This window comes from Aspergillus pseudodeflectus (genome assembly GCF_044049435.1).
Source record: "Aspergillus pseudodeflectus strain CBS 756.74 chromosome Unknown BJX68scaffold_80, whole genome shotgun sequence".
Lineage (NCBI taxonomy): Eukaryota > Fungi > Ascomycota > Eurotiomycetes > Eurotiales > Aspergillaceae > Aspergillus > Aspergillus pseudodeflectus.
The window spans coordinates 1-20261 of NW_027263856.1; the positions used below are offsets into that span (position 1 = coordinate 1).

A 20261-nucleotide genomic window follows, 5' to 3' on the forward strand; every position below is an offset into this window, starting at 1 on the left:
GTATCCCTAGATATAATCCATTGTATCAAGGTCTCTTCCTGAGTTTTAGATAGCCTGAGGTTGTGGTTCCGAAGTTCTCCTTGAAATAAGTGTCCACTTAGTCGATCTGAAAGTGTTGTATAGGGCACATTAAAAGTTTCTGCTGCTCGACGAATACTTGGAATTTCGCAGTTCTTTAGGGCTTTAATTGCAAGTTGGATTCTGCCCTCTTGTTCCACCAAGTTTTGACGTGATTGACGCGATTTTGGTGGCATGGTGGTTGCTTGAATAATTACGCGTTGAACGCGCGAGGAATTTTTGGTGGGTGATCGGATGACCCGGGATGATCGGACGACCCGGGAATTACGTTACCCTAACTAAATCACGTAACTAACTCAATCGATCCATTAATCATTAAGTACTAAGAACTAAGGACTAAAAGTCTCCATCCTCAATACAGTATGTAGTGAGGGATGTAAAGGATTAGTGCAGCTAGCAGCAACTAAATAAGGGTGTATGCTGCGACTGCGCTGGCACCCCTCGCATCCAACCACACCATCATGCCATCAATCTAGATCATCAATCTCGATCAATGACATTCTACCAGCCGAGACATGTCGCGTCTAGAGCGCAATCGGGCTCGACAGAGGGAAAGTCACCGGCGAGCCGGAGAGCTGCGCCCAGACGGTCACGGGGTCGCTTCCAAGCTGCTCGGTGGTGAAGCCGTGGGTGTTGGAGGGGGCCGTGGGGAAGGTGATGGGGATGGCGGCGTCGCAGGTGTTGCCGTTTGCGGTGAGGGTCACCCCGGTGATTGCGTTGTTGTCGAGCACGTAGCTGAGGGCGTAGCCACACTGGTCGCGGCGGTAGCGCTGGAGGAAGGCGTCGGACATCTACACCTTGTTAGTATGCTGTGTTTCAGATGAAGGAAAGAGTATGGGGATATTAACCTGCTGGTGGGTGATGGTCACAAGGGGCCAGGTGACGAGGCGGGTGAATTCCTGGACGACAGTCTCAACCCAGGCCTGGAAGATGGAGAACTGGCCCGTCTCGCCGTTGACGGTGATGGGGTCGATATCTGAGTTGCGCAGGTTGGCCTGGTGGAACATGTAGCCGTCGCGGGCGAGCGCGAACAAGTGGCGGATCGTCTCGGTCTTTTCGACGGCGAGGAGGTTGTTGAAGTCACCAGCACCGGCAGAGGTGTCGATCCACTCCTGCGTCGTGCACGCGGGGGTGTCGCAGTTGTAGTAGATGCGGGTCGCCCAGCGCGGGTTGACCTGTATCCCGTCAAAGCCGTCAGAAGCGACATTGGTGAAGTACGGCCACATGCGGTTCTGCGTGTTGAGCAGAGCAGGGCGGGTGTTGTCACCAACGCAGTTGGTAATGCCGTTGTCCCACCAGGCGCGCAGGGCGTCACCGTTGTGCAGACCAGTAATGGCAGGGGGGATGATGCCGTTGGAGGTAAAGTGGGTTCCGGCGGTGAAGCCGACGCGCTCGAGCCAGATCTTGTTGAAGGAGATTTCCTTGTTGATATCGTCGTAGGTAGCGTTGTTCTGCTCCAAGTGGGTAAAGGTGTGAGACAGATGCGCGTATTCGTTGAGGTGCTCTTGGAACCAGATGAGCAGAGGGTCGGCGTTCATGCAGGTGCTGGTCCACGAGAACGAGGTCGGGGTCACGGGCCAGCGGCTCTCGCCGGTACCCAGGGGCTTGCGCCACTCGGCAGGGGTGTCTTCAGGCACATCGTAGTAGATGGCGCCTCCGCTGCAGGTGTCCCAGCCGACGACCTCTTGGCCAGCCTCGATGTTGCCGTTTCCGTTGTGGCCAATTTCAACATAGTAGGTACTGCCCGGGTTGAGCTTTGCGCGGATGCTGGGGAGCCAGGCGGAGATGCCGTCCATGTCGGCGGTGCCGATGCGGTAGATCTGGCCTGCAGGCTGGTAAATGTCCGTCTGCAGGAACATGTCGTCGATCTGGGTGTTCAGGTTGACGCGGCGGTATCCTGCATGCAGGCCGCGGGTGATCCACGTAATCCACGCGTGCTGGAGGTAGTTGGAGGTATCACTCCAAACTGTGTCGAAGCCGATGAAGAAGACCATTTGCTGGCGGCCCGCAAAGTTGTTGATGACCGCAGCGGTTGATTCGCCGCTGACGCCGCCGCCAGCTGCAAAGACGGCGATCTGTTTGGTGGTGGCCGTGTCGCTGATGGAGGACGGGTAGTGCCACAAGCCCTGGGTGCTCACACCAGCGCCGGTTCGCAAGCCAGAAGTCGGAAAGTCGCTCACATCGGAGAAAGAAATCAGTTGCTCAACGCCATTGGCGCAGCAGCCGCCTGACAGGGCAGTGGCACCGAACTTGGGACCGGGGTAAACATCGTATTGCACCATGCGCACGCCGTACGCGAGCTGGTACGCATACAGCTGGTTCCATTGGTCGTCGGTCAGAGCACTACGCCAGCCCTCGGTGCCGTAGTCGTAGCTGACTTCGCCGGCGACAACAATACCGCCAAAGTTTCCTCCCGTGGAAGTGTTTAGCGAGGGGAGCTCCACGCCGGCCTGGGGCACAATGAGAGTGCTGTACGGGATACCGTAGCCATTGAGACCAGAGTAAGCCACTGCCGCCTGGGTGTTGTCGCGAGCGATGACCAGGATGTTGGCGGCAATGGTGCCAGTGGCAGAGGGGACCACGCTCGAGCTTGTCGTGGTGACCGACATGCTGGACGAGGTGGTAGGGGAAGTAGTAGGGCTAGTGGTGGGACTGGTGACAGAGGTACTGGTAGTACTAGAAGTAGGGGTGGTAGCACTAGTAGTGGAAGTACCGGGGCTGGGAGAAGTAGTAAAGGTGGTAGAAGTAGAGTCAGGCGTGCCAGTCGTAGAAGTCGAGCTAGTGTCGGGAGTACCAGAAGTAGAGGCAGTGTCCGTAGTGCTAGTAGGGTCGGGAGTACTAGTCGTATCCGAGGTAGTGTCCGAAGTAGCAGAAGTCGTGGTAGTGTCAGTGCTCGAATCCGGGGAGCTGGTAGAATCGGTAGTGGAAGTGGGATCGCCAGACGTGGACGTCGAATCAGTCGTAGTGACAGTAACGGTCGGAGTAGTGCTTGGAGTCTCGGTGGGTTCAGTGGTGGTCGTGTCCGTGGTGGGAATGCTAGTCGTGGGCGTGCTGGTCGGCGGAACCGTTGGAGTAGTACTGGTACTGGTAGCACTGGTGGTGCTAATCGAAGTGGTTGTCGCCCACGGAGGAGGAGGCCCAGGGAAAGACCAGGTTGGCGATGCTTCAGGCCACTCTCCTGGGGGAGTGTTGCAGGTTAAAAACCCAAAGAAGCAGCCAGCGCGCAGGACTAGATCTGGCACCACCATTGTGAACGCGACTCGAAGAGTCTAGGGCAAACGAGGGACTAGATTGAAACGCAACGAAACGAATGATAAGAGGGTGGGGAAGGGACAGCGCAAATGCTGATCAGTGTTGATCCCTCAATCTGGACGAGTTAACATGCGAAGACCGCATCCCCATGTACCGCTATTTATGCTGCCCCCAGGACCACTTTCTTCGCTCCAAATTCCCCCGTCTCACCGTGTTTCTGTAAAGCTCCACTACAGGAAATAACACCATGATTCTTGGACGCTGGGCAGCTGAGTTGCTCCATGATGAATCTACTCTCCAAAAGAGCCGGCCGTGCTAGATTGAAGGAGGCCAGATGGGGTGGTGTGGATGTGGAGATGCGCTGGAGAAAGTATAAGCGGTACATTCCTTCTCGTCAGGTTCGAGCCTTAGCCAGTTCCTGCCTCGTCTAGCTTGCAGTAGCTCCAGGTGGCGCACAGGGAGCTGATCGATTGATGCCAGGAAGCAAAAGCCACAGCGCTATCGGCCACTCGTCGCCAGGGCAAACATTTGGAGAGAAATGAACTGACCTTTGGGATTCTAGGGGAGGTTTGACATAATCAATGGGCAGATTGCGCCAGGACCACGACTGTGCGAGGGAAACGTTCCAAAAAAGCAGCTTGTGTGCAATATTTCTGGCATCGAGTCTCTGTTCCTGCAGGGGTAAACTGCGAGTCGCCACGGGAGCGTTCAACAGGTTCAACCTTTTTCAATCCATGCAGAAACACAATGTATCAATACAGCCGTATGTACTGTAACACTGCGCGGCTAAAAATACACTGTGTGACGACCGAGTATTTGGTAAAACCCTGCACGTATCATGTTTGCTCCCCACTTTGGGCCTAGCGCTATCAGAGCTGTCGTTCTCTTTCAACCCACTTTGTCTGCCATCACATCCACCCATCACCCACTCTTCATCCAAACCGAAACGATCGCCAATGGCCAATCGGACGCTTGGTGCTCCAGGCCCCATGTTGTTTCAAGAAGGCTTTAGCGATATACTCGCTCGAAATTGGGCCGGTGAGGGTTCGGTCTGCGCGCACCTGGGCCATGCAGATTCCGGATTCCACGACATCTGGACAATCCTAGTTTGTGGCAACCAGCACCCGCCGAGGGCGAATAAGAAAATGCAGCCATGCGTTTGATTCAATTCTGCTTTTTCACCCTCATCATGGCCGCCCGGATCGCCTGCGGATGGCTGCCACGCTGCCTAGCGAGATCCCCACTTCGTCCTCACAAAGGGCTGGACTGCAGCAATTTTGGGACTTTGAGCCTTTGAGACCTAACCATCCCTAGCGCTGGACTAGCCTCTATTTTTGTCACTATACTCCAGGTTCGGCTTCCTGGAACGCCGGCCTTGCCCCATTCGACACCGTCTCGGTGGTTCCATACCCAGCCGTCCATGGAGAAAAGCCCAAGCAACCGGATGGCAACTTAGACACATCAAATGACATGAAAGAAATCTCTGTTGACTCGTTGAGGGGTCCAAGACTCTCCAAGGAGCTGCCACTTCATGAGCCTCGCCGCTAATTCTCTGGCCTCGCCGTCGCTCGTGACCTCAACCGTATCTCGTTCGTCAATTTTGCCTTTCTTGTTTTCTCTCTGTCGCTTATTCTGCCCAGAAACCCTTCGTTTCGGCCACTCGCTTTCTATACCTGACCAACGTATGTAATTTCCCAGAGCTGAGACATGATCGTCTCTTAGAGACGCCGGCGGTTACTTGCTACGCTTCGAGTCCTCGAGCCCCCCTTTCCTTATAATCACGGCCGGTTCTTGATTGTACATGTCCTTCGTTCAGACGGCCGTTTGCCTACATAATTTTTAATCATGACGGAGATCCTCCACGTCTCACCCGTAGGGTGGGATCATATGAAAGAGGATTGGTGGCAGTTTGTGAGTATGTTCCGTGCGATGATCAGCGCTCTGCTAACGACCCCAGGTTTTAATCGGTATTCTTCTGGGGAGCATTACTCTTGGTTCAATATACATCACATATTCTTTGGTATTAAAATGCCTGAACTATTTCAAGGTAACAATTGGCCCAACCAGCTCTGATATGCGCATCGCTGATCTTCAATAGTCCAGGCAACGTCCGGAAAAAGTGTCAGCAAAAGTCTCCGAGAGAATCAATAGTCTGTCAAACAGACATCTGACCCTGGTCAATGCCCCATCTATAGTTCGCAAACCATCGTCTGTCGGCGTCTACCTTGGGCAGTTTGACGACAGTTTGTCTGAGGACCAGCGACAGCGCTTTCTGGCCCAATGGGACATGTTGATTGTCGACCCCTTCCAGCCCGGGGTAGTCCAGGCCATCTCATCCGCGGAAGACACCCAGCTCCTGGGCCGCCTCGATCTTGAGGACGCGAGCTCTCAGCAGGATCCTACATTGGCAACAATAGAGAAAATCGAATATGCGTTGACTCAGCTGTTCGACTACTCTGCTTTTACTGGTATCTTGTTGGCGAACTGGGAGGAAAAGCTCGGTTCAGAATGCTGGAGACGCGTTCTCAAGGCCCTTCGCCAGACAGGGCTGTCGGTATTTCTCGAAACTGCGCCTCCAGACTTTCTCAAGGACCGCAACGCCTTGCAACCGGATAGCATCTCCGGATTGGTTATTCGAAACGCCAGCATCCTTCCCAATGGCAAGAAGCGCGATTACTTCCAGCTGGAGAACGTGAGGCCAACAATCAAGGCTTTTGTCTCGGAGGCTTGCATGCGAGACTTTGTGGTCGTGGCTTGGGAAACGATCGATGACGATGCGTCTCTGTCGAATGCGGTAATTCGGAGGTCGTTGCAATGGTGCAATTTCTACAGCGCGATCCCTTGGATAGGCCGCGAGTCAGCCCTTGGCAACATTGCACTTAACACCAAGTTACCAGAGCCCCTGTCCTCGTTCGGCTGGTTAAAGGACCCTGAGATTATGAACGCCCATGAGAGCTGGCGATCGAATGGGACTGTTGCAGCGGATACGCAGAGCGCTGATAGCGATGCCTGGGATAAGCTGGTTTCTCTTTTCCCGTCTTTGCACCATGTTCTGTCATCGTCCGAGCGCCAGGAGCCGACAAATGAGGATCTAACCACGACTATCCGTGACCCCCCAGATTGGGTCTCTCAAGCCAAGTCGCAAAGCAACCCGCTCTCCACATCCATGGCAGGAGTAGAATACGGGCCATTCGGCTGCTTCCCCCTCGGTGCCGACGCTACTGCAAGCTCGTTTGCCGAGATCCTCAAGTCTCAGCAGCGTCTCCAGTCGCTTGGCCTCCTCCACCCGGTACCTGCTGCCAAGATCCAGAGCCTCGGGTCCCTCTTTCGGCAGTTCCACGATGCCTTTGCGTTGCCGATATGGGGTGCATCAGATCAACTTACTGCGCACCTTAAAGAACTCTGCAACCTGGTATCCGGCGACCAACTCCGTGTTCATCTCGGCTTGGACTCTGGATTTCGCAGAAACACCGATATCCGCTTCTGGAGTGTGTATCAGTTTGATTCAGAGGGGCTGGATGTGTTTGTTTCAAAGAACGTGCAAGGCTTGGCTGGAACAGTCCTTCACACGTTTTTGTCCGCCAAAGGTTGCCCACGCCATGTTTGCTTTGGAGCTGAGGCCGCTCTGGCGAAATGGTCGAAGGATGTTGTAGAAGATACCGGGTTGCCGCGCCGCCTGATGCGCGATATTGATGTTCTCAGCCCCGAGGAGCGACTCCTTTTGTTGCAGCATCTATCCTTGACCGATGCCGCGAGCGACTTGACAAAGGCTATCTGCGCCCATCTTCAGTCACAACTTTTGGAAGGAACCTCCTTGATACAGCTCAAGCAGGTCAACACAATCTCGTACCTGGAAGGGTCTGCTTCGCCGGAGACACTCATCAATAGCCGTACCAAGTGGTATCGAGACCAAGGGTGCGCCCACCCTTCGATTTCCGCCTCTATCGCGTTCTTCCGTGAGGTCGAGTATGTCTTTACTCAGATTCTCAAAGAGCGCCGTGAATCAGACCTTGAGCAGATTTCGAGCGCGCTTTCTCAGCTGGTACAAGCCGGACATATTGATGCCAATGTTGATATTCTGGCATTGTCGCTGTTCTGCGCTGCTAGGAAAGGTGCCATCGACGAGATCTACGAAGAGGTGACTGACCGTAACCCCTTGTTCAACCACCACTCAGATCAGGCTGCTGCATTCGCTGAATCTTTTGCTCTCGGGTCGCGCTGTGAAGCGTATTTTGATATCTCTCCCAGCGCGTTTGGCAAGTTGCTGTCGGATCGGTTCCGCAAGCATTACAAGAACGAGAAGCTTCCCAACTGGATCAATGGTGCTCCTGAGATGGCTACCTCGTACGCCGGCGCTCAGATTGACGTCAATCCCGGCGACAAGGTCAAGCCGATGCGCGGATATCAGCGTTTTACCTTCATGAGTGTTTTTGCCTTTCCAGCTCTGATTGATATTGTCCTCCTCACGCTCATCGGACGTGGGCTGTACCTCTCTGCCTTCATGACATTTGATGAGCAGAACAGTGCCACCACTGCATTGATGATTTCTCTAGTGCTGTCCGGTGGTGTCGGTACATGGATTGCCTGTGGTGGCCCGTACTATCTCATCTCTATGGCGTTTGCTGCCACAAACATGTTCATTCTCATCCGACTCATTGCCGGTCTCGCATTCACAGTGGCCGCTGGACTCATCGGGTTCGTCGTCGTCTCCGGCGTGACTAGCCCTCGAGCTGGAATCGTGTTCTACCTCTACCTTGTCGCTCTCACGGCCTACTTCACCGGCTTCGCCTGTCTCGCCAGTTTCAGCTACCCGGGAACCTCGTTTTTGTCCGGTCGCAAAGTCATTTTCATGTGTATTCCTATTTTGTTCATCTCGCCTGTCGTTACGACCTTTGCAGGCCATGACTCTGCAATCTACCTCGCCGTCATCTACGTCTTCATTGGCGCTCTCATGGTGGGTCTGCGGAGCGTTTCTTCGAAATGGGTTACCTGGTATCAGAATATCAGGAGAACAGACGACACGGAAATCCGAAAGTGGTACATTGAGGTACATGGTGAAGGAGACGAGAAGGTCTTTGGAAACTTGAGTGACCCAGCAGTACTCAAGCTATCAAGAGAGGCACTTATGAAAGATGTTTCCACCGAGCTGAACCGGTGGTTCTTCCAGAAACCCAAGACTACCAGCACACTTGTTCTCGAGCTTGCGCGGGATTGGGAAGCGACAAACTTCCTTCTCGATTGGTACTGTCGCTATGCTGATGTGCCTCGGCCGATCGCCTTCAGCTCCTCCTGGAACACACAAACAAAGGTCGCGCTCGAGTCACTTCGGGCCGCCCAGAAGGGCATCAGACTGCACAATGCCTTTATTCACTGGCGCCAGTCGAGCAGGGAAATTGGCTGCGGAGTGCTTTACTTTGTTGTTGCTCTTCTCGACAAGTGGGTGGAACTTCTTAGTGGTGGCCATCTCATTGGTCTTTCTGCTTCCCTGACAACTGCTTACCGCATGGCGGTTGGTTTCTCGTTGGCATACTATCTAATTGGCGCGGTGTTGATTGACACAAAAGCCCAAGAGCTACACACTTTGGTCGGAAGCCACACTCCCCTCGCTCTGCAAACCGCCAAGGATATCCGAAACTCGCAAAAGCGAGATGTCAAATTCAAGCGAAAGATCTATTGGAAGATATTCTTCAAGTTCCTCATGTGGCACTCATGGGGACTTGCATTCTCCACCGCTCTTGTGTGGACGTTCCAGGCACACATGGAAGCGATGATCATGTTTCTCGCGTACGTTGGGGCGTACACTGGTTTACTCTGGTACCAGTATACCAAGATCTTCACTGGACCTCATGCTTTGAAGCCCTTATTGACCGGGTCCCTCGTCGGTCTGCCCATCGGCATCGCGCTCAAACTCTGTTTCCCGCACTTTATGTATTCGCAGGTTATTGGTCTTGGGGCTGCGACATGGACAGTCGCTATTCTGTCTCTTATTCCAGCAAAGATGGGCATGCCGAAGCGCGTTGACTCTCCCGTGGAGCTAGGCAAGACCTTCCATGCTTATACTGCACCGTGGGGCGACCCCGACTGGAGCCAGCAGGAACTGCAAACCTTCTACGAGAGCATCTCTCTTCTCCCCGCAGATGCTCGTCTCAGGTTGGAGCCCGGGTCCCATCCTGGACTCGAAGTGAAACAGCTCATCCTCTCTCGGCGAAGGGAGCCCAGAATCGAAGAGGCCTTCCCGCATTCGCAAGAACTCGTTGACACGGCGCTCAAGGCCTGGGAAACAGGCGAGGTTCTGCTCGAGCTCGTCCCTCTTGGCTCGCTAGGCCCTAGTATTCATGCCTTGAGCTGCAGCTCGAGCGACAAGCTGACGATCGCCGTCGCCGTCGGAAGAGGCCTGAACCAACGGATCGAGGTCAGCGCCAACTGCCAGGTCATTGCCGAGACTCTTCTTCACGCCGTTGCCGAATCCATTATGCAGATGCCCCATGAGCACGCCGTGCTTGCCGAGTCCCTCGTTGCGGCTGGCGTGACTGAAACCACAGCGCGACAGCTCCGCGATGAGTCCGATACGCCTCTTGTCGTGCGCTGGGCGAAGAAGGAACTCTTGCGCCAGCTATGTCTTGGCTTCGAGTGCGATGTTCACTGGGAGAAGCTGCCCAAGGCTATCAGAAAGGCGTTGCTGAGTCGCTGCCTGGGCGAGCGGTGTCAACTCTCGGGAAAACACTACCAGTGGCTCGAAGAGAGTATCTGCCAGTTCGACATTAAAGACCTTGCCATTCACATTGCGCGAAGCAATCTCGGGGCCGCCGCGGCCGTCAGTATCCTTGATTATGCGAATTATGGGACCGGTGAAGCTGGGGCACTCAAGGACGCCGAAACTCCTGCATACATCCCATACCTGCCCAAGCAGATCCCGGCGATGGCCTACTTTATTCTGAAGCCGTTGGTTTCCGTTTACTATGCGGTCGGCCAGGCTCTGAAGTTTGTGGTTGTGGCCCTCGTCGCCGACCCCGAGTTCCAGAGAGAATACAACCATATCATGAGCGCGTATCCCGCTGTTGTGCGAGTACCGGCTACCTTTGGCTTGAACATGGTCTGGAAGTATGCAAAGGCGGTGCAGGACCTTGGACTGTCTTTCTTCCTCTTCTACCGTCGAGACAACGTTAAGCAGATCTGGAACGAGACAAAAGGAATGACAATCAACATCAAGAAGAGCCGATATATCGTCCAAAGTCTCGATGGCACGTTCACTGCCTTCCGCCACAACCAGCCGGACGGAGGCTTCAAGGTGTTTTACTACGCCGGCACACCCAAGACAGAGCCCCAGGGGACAAAGGACCTCCGCGGTGTCAGCACATACTCAAAAGACCTCCTGCTTCTCATCCGCCAGGAGTACAAGCACGGGAATGTATTGAACGAATATCACTACGACTACCGCGCCCCGAGCAAGAAGACTCTGACACTCAAACTATCCGACTCGAAGATCCCCATGGGTCGTCGCTGTGTCCGCGGCGAGAACCAGCTCCAGAGCGTGCAGTACAATCGCAAGGGTCTTATTGAGGCCGGTTCCTATATGAAGGATGGCAATCTTGTCCGCTTCAAGTACCATTATAGGAAGAACCCGCGGTTTGGTGACGAGTTGCTCCGCGCGGAGTTTGCGCTCTCGCATATTACTTGTACCGTTTCGTGGTGTGCGCCGCCTCTGAGGCACCCCGAGAAGGTTGACCGGTGGATTCCTCATGCTAAGGTCACGGAAGCTACATTCGTGCAAGGGCCCGACGTCTACGAGGCGCGCTGGCTGTACGATCACAAGTTTCACCCGACTATTTTCACCACATTGAATGGGCAGAAACTGCAAACCCCGCCAATGATCGAGCACGATTACCTTGCTGTCCTTGCTAAACCTAGGTTTACAAGTTTTGTGCATGATAACCCGCTCTTCTACTGCGAGAGTTTGAACTCGAATATCTTCACGAGGTTCTTCAGGCTTACCAGAAAGCGATTTCCCGTCTCGACTTCTCGTGCTCGCTCGCTTATTTGGAAGGCTTGGAAGGACAGGGCTGACTTTGATGGCATCACCGTCCGCTGGATGGACGAGCGGCTTTTGCGAAGGGACAAGACTTTAGCACCATACTGGAGCTGTCGTGACCGTGGTGACCTTGCCTCTGCGAAAAAGTATCTCGAGCTACGTGCGGACAGTGTCACTGCCAGCGCGGACCTCGATGACAGCATCTCCAGCTGGACCCCATTAGCAGTGAAGATTAGCGATCTCTTCAACTTTGGCCCTGGTGGAGACGCCGTGGTAAACACACGATCGAAAGACTTCGGCTCTGACACTGAAAAGTCCTTGCACGTCATGGCGGCCGATAACGGTACCTGGCCAAACGAGGGAGGTGGTGTGTCCGCGTGTCGACGAGACATGATCAACTCTCTCCGCACGATCAAATGGCATATGATTTGCGAGTCGGCCAATGATTTCGGCGTCCCCAAACATCAAACGGAGCAGAACATTCTTTCCCTCAAGGTGATTCCCCTCTGGGGCATGGACTTCCTAACACCAACCCACGGCCTGTTCAGAAACAAGCTCGACTCCGAGGTGGAGAGCGTCACGTCCGCGAATGACATGGATATCAAGATGAACTTCATCCCGATCCTGACAGCCCTAGTCAAGGCCGCTCGTGCTGTCCATCTTTCCAAGGCGGATATTCGTCAAGCTACGAGAGCTCTGGTCAACTTGAACACGTTCTTTCAGGAGTCTCGACACTGGACACAGATCTGGAACAGCAGTATTGTCAAGGAGAGCTGGCGCGAACTGTGGCTTACGCAGGAGATGCCCAACACTGTTCCCTCGCAGGACTGGTTCGATACGGAGTTGCCGACCCTCGGGACACTCGATGTTGCGCTGGAGCTGTGGTACCGCTACCTGTTTATCTTCTCGATTCCCATTCCGGAGAAGATCCCCAGTGTGTTTCAAGCATCGCATCACAGCGTGAGCGCCTCTTATGGAGTTGTCTGCAAGATGAAGAGAAACTGTACGTTGCAGATCTGGGATCATGCCATTGCTTGGCGGGAGACTAATCTCTGTCTCTCGTCTGCGCTCTGCAAGCTTTCGCCTTTCGTTCGGAATGCACTGCTTGGATTGATGCGAGTCACGTCTGCTCTTACGCTGTATCATGCTGATATCGTCTCGCCATGTGCTGATTTCTTCAACCCAGGGTGGGAGGTGGAGATTGGAACGTGCCAGGGCGCAATCGAGCATCGAAACATCTTCCGCCGCAAAGTCGACCCCGTTGTCAATGGTATCACCGACATGCAAAAGTTCGCTCCGGTCAAGGAGATCAAGTCCGAGCGCCCTACTGTCACGATGTTGTCCCACGTCTGGTATGCCAAGGACATCAAGACGGCTCTTCTCGCCGCGGACATCATCATCAACCAGTGGAAGTTCGATGACTTTACGCTCGACATCTACGGCGCTATTGACAAAGCTCCAACATATTCCACCGAGTGTCAGGAGATCATTGCCTCCAAGGGCCTCCGAGGAAGAGCCACCCTGCGCGGCACAGCAGACCCCATGAAAGTGCTTGAAAACACCTGGCTCTTCCTCAACTCCTCCCTCTCCGAGGGTCTTCCGCTTGCCCTCGGAGAAGCAGCCCTAACCGGCGCTCCCGTTGTCTGTACTGACGTTGGTGCCTCTCTCCGGGTCCTTAGTGACCCCGATGACTTCTCTCGCTTCAGCGCCGTCGTCGCCCCCAACGACGCGCTCGCCCTCGCTCGCGCCCAAATCTCGATGCTTGCCCTCATTGGTGAATGGGCCCCCTACGCCTCCGACGCTGATACTCCGCACCTAATCCCAACCCTACCTTCCTCCCCTACCCCCGCCGACGTCGAAGCTATCACAGCCCGCATGTACACCCAAGCCGAACAGCGCCGCAAGCTCGGCATGATGACCCGTAGAATCGTCCAAAAGTCCTTCTCGGGCGACCGCTACCTCCGTGAACACGAGCAAATGCTCTGGATTGGCAAGTCCGCGAAACTCATGGCCTCCCGTCTCCCTGGCATGCACAACGAACCCGTCGACCTCGCCACAGCCATCGAGCAGACCCTTCCCATCGAGGAAGAGGTCATCACCATCCCTCGCTCGGCCGTGCACTCGTGGCGCTCCTCTGCGATATCTGGTATGTCGACCCTTTATAGCTCAGCAAACAACCCCACATCCACCCTCAACAACCAATACTCGGCCTACAACAACGGCACCGGCAACGGACACGGTAACAATAACAACCGCCACAGCCACGGCTACAGCATCACTCAGCGGCCCTCCTCTCTCTACTCCGCCTTCTCCAACGCCTCCACAGACGCGTCCTCCTTCCTACCCCTACCAAACTCCCCCCTCCCCGTCTTCGCACCCCGCCAATCCTTCCACCCACCTGCCACTCCCGGCGCCCGCGACCACCACCGTCGCTCATACTCTGGGCGGCTATCACCCATGCTTGGTCGCCACGGCGCCGCAGCGGGCAACACTGGGGCTGGGGCCGGCCCCGGGGCCGCAGCAGGGCGACGGTCACGCTCTGCCAGTCTTTCGACGGGGGGTCGTGAACAACTTCGCGGGCTACAAAGGGAGGATCTTCAGCAGTATCGCAATTCCGACGTTAGCACCATCATGAGGGAGGAGTTTTGGCAGGCTCAGGCGGGGAGTGCCAGGGCGAGTGCTAGTGGGAGTGCTGGGAGTGCTGGGAGCGCTTGATCGAATCACTCTCTTTATTATTTTGAATTAGCATGCGTATCTTCCTTTTGTTTGTCATGATTCTTCTCTCTATCATTTGATTCCCTTTTTTGTTGAATGATCATAGCGTACTCCAGATACAGCGCAGCTTGGGTCTATTTTCCTCTACTGAGGTGATACAGTGTATAGAATGCCTGTCTATCGATCTTATCTATATATTATTTAGTCCATATTTATTGAACAAAACTTACCACTCCAAAGCTCTGCATAGTACGACTGAGAAAGGAAGCCTAGCCATGTTGAGTGGACTTTCTATTTTCCTCAATAGAGCACGTATGCTCTACTAATCTATCTATATATATATATAAGCCTTTAGTCCGTGGCAATTGCGTAGCGCAGCAACACCGGAAGGAACTTGGAACTACCTGGGTTGCAGCTGCCGCTCCGTGGGAAGCCATATTATTTGCCAAAAAGGAAGGCACGATGGAGGACACAGGTTGGGAAGGAGCGACAGAGCCGGTTCGTACCTGCCTCAGGAAGTGAAGATACCGCTGGGGAAGGCACGATGGAGAGACGTCTCAAAACCGGAAGGAGCGATCATCTCTTGCTGGTCGCACCTTCCCATCTATTCAGAAACGCGCCTTCCTTTACAAGGAGAATTGCCTTTCGCGGGAAGTTGCGACGGGCTTGGTGGTGCTCGGTCGCCCCTTCCTGACAGCTACTCTCTCTCGATTATGCATCGAGGACATCCTTTATAGACATAACCTCGGCCCCGCATTGAGCTCAGGCAAGAAAGTCAAGAAATCTTCCTGATCGTTTTAGAGGAGAAAGCACTGCTGCCGAGAAAACACAATTAATCTGGAGAGCATGGCCCAAATCATGCATGCCATCGCGAATGCTGTACCCCAAACTGGAAAATCATGCGACGGCCGTTGTCCCCAGATTCGAATGGGGTTGCGCTGCTCTTACTGCTGCAGATTGCGGGTGCACTGTTGCAGACGTGGGAGAGATAGAAGGGGAAACTGGAGGCTCCGGAGGGACTCCGAGTGTGTGCGGCACTAGATTTCCTCTGTCCGAGGTGACACAGACAAGAGAATCATTTAAGGAGACAGGAGACTAAGCTGAGGAAGGGCCCCGCTCTTAGCAAACAGGGCAAGCATACAGAAAATGGGAGCAAGTGGCTTAGCATGCCCTGTCGAATGATACTCTCTAGCAGTACTCCGGAGTAGGCTTATCATTTCTGGTTAGCGCTCCTGTTCACCGAAGCTACTCTCCCATCTCTTGGCTCTACCCCAAGCCCAGTGGGACAGGCGTGCTTACGCCTTCCTCTTTTGGAGGCGGAGTTTTCCCCCGGATCTTGCGTCCTCGTGGCTCCGATCCGACTCTGAAGATGGAAGTTCCGCATCGAAAAGGCTTCAACACCAGTGACGTTATGACCATCAAATGATCTGGCGAGGGATATGGCAGACTCGATTTCCGCGTCGAATGCTGAGAATGATGCGCGGTCGGCACCAAAGTTCACGCGGTGCAGGACGGGGTGCTTGCGGTGTCGGAAGCGAAGGAGGAAATGTGAGTTCTCTCGACTTCTATGCAATGACAACGATTGATAGAAAAATCGATCGCTAATGCGAGCTTGTTCTTCGAACAGGCGATGAGCGTAAACCTCGCTGCCAGAACTGCATCGATAAGAACTTCGACTGCAACTACGGCATGCAAGTGACGTTTCTACCCAAGAACTCCATCACACTGAGCGCGAGAGAACTCAAAAGCGCAGAGGCGGATCACGATAGGAAAGAGAGCTATGGCAAGATACAGTTCATCAACGAAGACCCCCTCGCCATCGACAGTCTCGCCGGCACCTCCTTCGAGGAATCCGGTTCGATTCTCCGGTCGCATTCGCCGGCGTCTAGCGTCTCAGTCTTGAGCACACCCATATCTCCCCTACAAGCACCTGATCGACGGAGGGCAAGCAGTGCAGAAGAAAGGGAGCCCTCACACTCAATTTCGACTCCGACCGTAGCCCCATGGGCCCTCACCAATCTCATAAACAACCCAACGCCCCCAGTAACGCTCGAACCACCCATTCCGCAATCGACATTCAGCGCAAAGGACGAATTCGCTGTGCGCGGCCTCCTCGCACTAGGAACCCTGTCCGGCTCGGAATCGATATCCGCGTCTGCGTCTGCCTCTGCCTCTGCGGGTACGGACCATGATCTCGCTTTGGGAGCTGCATCGCGCTCACCACCTCCTTTGCCGGCGAATACACCGGGCAGGACGATACCTGGGGATGAGATCTCACCTGGGTTTATTGATGGGATACTAGGGATCTCGTCCACACCTGTACCTGCGTCAGCGCCTCAACCTGCGGCACATCAACCGTCTACATTGGGCTTTGATGTGGAGGTGCATGGTCATAGTCATGGCCATAACCAGGGCAATAGCTATGCCCAAAGTTACAGCTATAACAATACTCATGAAGCTGGGGGCGCGGGTAGAAATCCAAGCTCAGAAACGTGGAAGATGAAACTCCTCCAGCATTACCGGTACAATGTTGCTCCCTGGGTGCGTCCCCCCTCTGCTGCCCTTACAGTCCCTATTTGAAACGACCCAGCACAGTCAAAGTCATATACTGACCGACTCGCCAGCTCGATATCTGCGATCTAACACATTCCTTCGGTATAACAGCGCTTCAAATGGCCGTCTCCGCAGAAGACAGACTTCTTCCCGCCCTCCTTGCCCTCTCCGAAGCCTCCGTATACTCATCCCGATCCCACGGCGTCGGTCCCGGTTTGGGACGCGGATTCCAAGCTGTGCATTTTGACGATACGACTACGCCTTTACTATCTGATCATATAATCTCAAACTCGCGCCCACATGCGCATTCGCCTGGTCCTGACGGATTCGACATACATTCAAATCACCTTCATACAGAAACGGTTCTCCTGCGAGTTCTACAAGATTTGCGGGAACTCGTTTCGGATGTTGCGCAGACGTGGGCGAAAGCAAACGCTGACGGCGCAGATAGCTACAGGCCGTTGGAATTGCTGGCCCATTCTGCGTATGGAATTGGTCTAGAGGCTGCTATGTATTGGATGTTCTTGCGGATGGGTAAGTTCACTTGGCTTGATGAATTGTGATAATAATATGTTGCCAACGGGCTCCAAGCTGACTGTGCGTAGAACTAGGGAAATCCCTAGCGAACAATATTCCCCTCGGCTTACCTCTTCCTTCCCATCCAATTCCAAGTCTAGTATTGCTTTGTCGCACGGAAAACACGCATTCCCGTGTCGGCCACTACGCCCAGGTTCTCCTGTGGCTTTGCGGAAAGGCACTGACATGCTATTACCGCAATCAAGACGAGGATCACGCGTCTTCATCAGAGTCAAATTCCTGGCTGCAAGTCTTCGACGAACTAACCCAATGGCACTATCTCCGCCCGCAGGAATTCCAACCAATGGTCGAACTGGGCACGGACGAAACAAGCCTAAACCCGGAGAGCGAATTTCCCATGCTCCTCTTCACGAACGGCGCGGGTGCCATGTGTAACCAGCTCTACCACACTGCGATGCTGTACATGCTTGAGTGTAAGCCGCGCACAGCGCTGATAGGTAACCAGCACTCGCCTGTGCTGTCACCCCTCTGGCATGCGCAGCGTGTCTGCGGTGTTGCGTTGAATAATGACAGAAGGCAGTGGTGGGATCCGTGTCTGCTTGCATCGTTTCTGGTTGCTGCGAGGCATATGACGCACGAGTCACAGCGGCGCGAGATAGTGGATGGGATTGCGCGGGTTCAGGTGCTCACAGGTTGGGGTGTTGGTGAGTATTTAAAACAGCTACGCGAGGAGTGGGCATTTCTTGATGGGGTTGAGTGAATCATCCCTTCACTCGTATGCCGGATCATCCCACAGCGACATGCTGGTGCTCCATCGGGGTCGACGGAAAATGCTGCTGTCCGCCCTGAGAATGTGAGCTCGTCTCCCGTCGCGTACTATATCCCCATGCAACCTCCAGGTCGCGTATTCGCCAAACAGCACCCCACCCTGTTTCGGCCTCAATGTCACGAATAATCTTGACAATCTGTTCATGCTCCGAGGCATGGCTGAATAACCGCCCCGCAATCCAGAGCGGCTGGATTGCATTGTTAAGGCATCCCTGGTGTTTATTACTCGTGGAGATCCCGCATATCCTCCGTGCATGCCAAAGCAGGGACAGCGTTGGAGACCGCGGGAGGTGTAAGCCCCTAGGCATCATTTTGAGCAGCAGAATGCAAGCCGTGTGATAGAGCTGGTTCGAGGAGATCGCTGCCCAATGTACGAAGAGGATGTGCGGGAATGGCTTGCGGGTAATGGTTTGCACGGGAAGGAGCTCGGCAGGACGCTCGGCGAGCCAGGTCTGCAGGTTGTTCCAGAGCGTGGACCAGCGATTGTTGAAGACTTCCGTCGTGCAGCCGTTATCTTCGCCAAGTTCGACATATTTGGTGCGGTTGGAGACGAGCTCCGTGGTTTTGACCGAGAGATATACCGCGTAATTCGCGTGCATGTCTGGTGATCGGGCTTCTGAAAACAATTTGTATGCATCTTCTTCGCGGCAACCCATGGGAAGCCATTTGGAAGGGTGTAGGGTCGTTGTCCGGGTTCCGTCTGAGATGAGAGCTCCGCAGAGGTCTAGACAACAATTAGCTTCCACCTACTCATGTACCCGATACTCAGTAGGGACGATAACATACCCATCCTGGCATAACACCAGAAGACAGCCTGCAGCAACCCACCGCAAAACCCATGGATGCCACTTGCTTCAAACAGCGCAGCGCAACCCTCCAAATGCCGATGCCAGTCTTGCGCCCGGGCAGACATCATCTCCAAACAGCAGAGCAGGACACACGCGGCAACGATCTTCGGATCGCGAACTTGCAGTAGCGGCGATAACAGCCGGATAGCCTCCTGGTATAGCTCTAGACTGTCATACCAGTCTTGTGTCCCAGATCCGGATTTCCGCTCCATTTGTCGGGCGGATATGGCGAGGATTGCGTATAGAAGGGCGGGAAAAGAGTGCGAGAGGGTAGGAATCTGTTGGGCGAATGTACAATGCGAATCAAACATATCGAGCTGGATCCATCATTGCATTAGTAAGGACAATCCAGACTTTCCCGATAGATTCTTGTAGAAGTCAAGGAAAACGTACCCAAGGCGCAATCTCGGCAACATAGTTCTTCAGATACTCGATTCTCCTCCGTGACGATAATGGCGATCGAGGAACTACGTCCCTCCCTGATCTCCTCCTTTGATCGCTGGAATAGTGTGGTTGCTGGTACTGATATACAGCCGGCGATGTTGTGGTTGATGTCTTTCCAAGCTCGGGAATACTCGCTCTCGTGGGCGCCGCCGAGTTTGCGAGGGTGAAAAGGATTGCGCGGAGTTCTTCCTGCGATGCTAGAAAGCCAGGGTCTTGCGAGAATCCATCCTGATACCAGCTTCCGTTGAGGCTAGCTGTTGAAGGCGAGGGGCCAGTGAGTGGTTCTGGCGCGGGAGCAGGGGTCTGAATCTGGGGTCGAGGGGAGGTGTAGGTCTGATCTGGATTGGGTGCGTGAGACTGCCATCCTTGAGCATCGTCATTTTCAGTCTCTGCTGTCTCCGGTTGCGGTTCGGCTGTTGGCTCGGTTGATGGCGGCTGCGTGTCGTCGAAGGATCGAGATCGAGAGTGAGAGGAGTAATGTTGCTCAAGTCGAGGCCGCTTCGGAGGCGGCTCAAGCCCGAACATGCTTATCGAATCGTGGATCTGCTCGATCGAAAGAAGAAAGCGCACTGGGGAACTTTGCCGGCTCAGACTCTGCAAATGCAAGATATCCTTAGTCATCGCAAATCTCGCGATCTCCGCACTTTCCTCCGTTTTTCTTTTGGTTGAATCTCGCCGGCTAAATTTCCCGAATCAGAAGCAGATCACACAACCCGTGGACGCCCTCTTGCCTCGGAGAACCCCCGAGTTACATTCATCCATCTCTCCATGTTTCACTCCCACGGGCGATGTGAACTCTCTTGTTCCGCGTTGGGGAAACTCCGACATTGATCATCATCTGATCACTCGAAACCCAGGCTGTGGTTCGCTGCGAAAGATACGATGTGGGGAGCCTGCGCGCTTTTCCGGGGTACACAAGGCACGCACCCGAGGGCTCGTACCCGTCGCAATTTTCCTACTGGAACACTGTTAGGGAA

General features: G+C 54.3%; 4 protein-coding genes across 4 annotated transcripts; 2 read left to right on the forward strand and 2 right to left on the reverse strand.

Annotated features, from left to right (window-relative positions):
• Positions 1 to 284: 284 nt before the first annotated feature.
• agd3 (putative extracellular serine-rich protein) lies at positions 285 to 4009 on the reverse strand. The gene is made up of 3 exons (XM_071041914.1): positions 3879 to 4009; positions 927 to 3691; positions 285 to 869 (listed from the first exon to the last, which is right to left on the reverse strand). Exons 2-3 carry the CDS (start codon positions 3324 to 3326, stop codon positions 603 to 605), a joined length of 2667 nt encoding a protein of 888 aa, XP_070893228.1. The 5' UTR covers positions 3327 to 3691; positions 3879 to 4009; the 3' UTR covers positions 285 to 602.
• Positions 4010 to 5093: 1084 nt separating this feature from the next.
• Positions 5094 to 14310, forward strand: gtb3 (glycosyltransferase family 4 protein). Its single transcript, XM_071037698.1, has 3 exons — positions 5094 to 5241; positions 5288 to 5377; positions 5429 to 14310. Exons 1-3 carry the CDS (start codon positions 5176 to 5178, stop codon positions 14072 to 14074), a joined length of 8802 nt encoding a protein of 2933 aa, XP_070893229.1. The 5' UTR covers positions 5094 to 5175; the 3' UTR covers positions 14075 to 14310.
• Positions 14311 to 15513: 1203 nt separating this feature from the next.
• Positions 15514 to 17924, forward strand: BJX68DRAFT_272382 (uncharacterized protein; the record flags this gene model as incomplete). The annotated part of the gene is made up of 4 exons (XM_071047198.1): positions 15514 to 15622; positions 15702 to 16615; positions 16699 to 17161; positions 17233 to 17924. 4 exons carry the CDS (start codon positions 15514 to 15516, stop codon positions 17922 to 17924), a joined length of 2178 nt encoding a protein of 725 aa, XP_070893230.1.
• Positions 17925 to 17949: 25 nt separating this feature from the next.
• BJX68DRAFT_272383 (transcription factor domain-containing protein) lies at positions 17950 to 19809 on the reverse strand (the record flags this gene model as incomplete). Its single annotated transcript, XM_071047199.1, has 3 exons — positions 17950 to 18716; positions 18779 to 19157; positions 19234 to 19809. The coding sequence occupies 3 exons, from the start codon at positions 19807 to 19809 to the stop codon at positions 17950 to 17952; spliced, it is 1722 nt and encodes a 573-aa protein (XP_070893231.1).
• Between the last annotated feature and the right edge of the window lie 452 nt (positions 19810 to 20261).

Bases quoted from the DNA above. Each gene is read 5' to 3' on its own strand.
- gtb3 (XM_071037698.1), top strand. From the start codon at position 5,176: ATGACGGAGATCCTCCACGTCTCACCCGTAGGGTGGGATCATATGAAA. The intron at 5,242-5,287 runs GTGAGTATGTTC...TAACGACCCCAG, and splicing joins AAGAGGATTGGTGGCAGTTT to GTTTTAATCGGTATTCTTCT. The intron at 5,378-5,428 runs GTAACAATTGGC...GATCTTCAATAG, and splicing joins AATGCCTGAACTATTTCAAG to TCCAGGCAACGTCCGGAAAA.
- agd3 (XM_071041914.1), bottom strand. From the start codon at position 3,326: ATGGTGGTGCCAGATCTAGTCCTGCGCGCTGGCTGCTTCTTTGGGTTT. The intron at 870-926 runs GTTAATATCCCC...AACAAGGTGTAG, and splicing joins TGACCATCACCCACCAGCAG to ATGTCCGACGCCTTCCTCCA.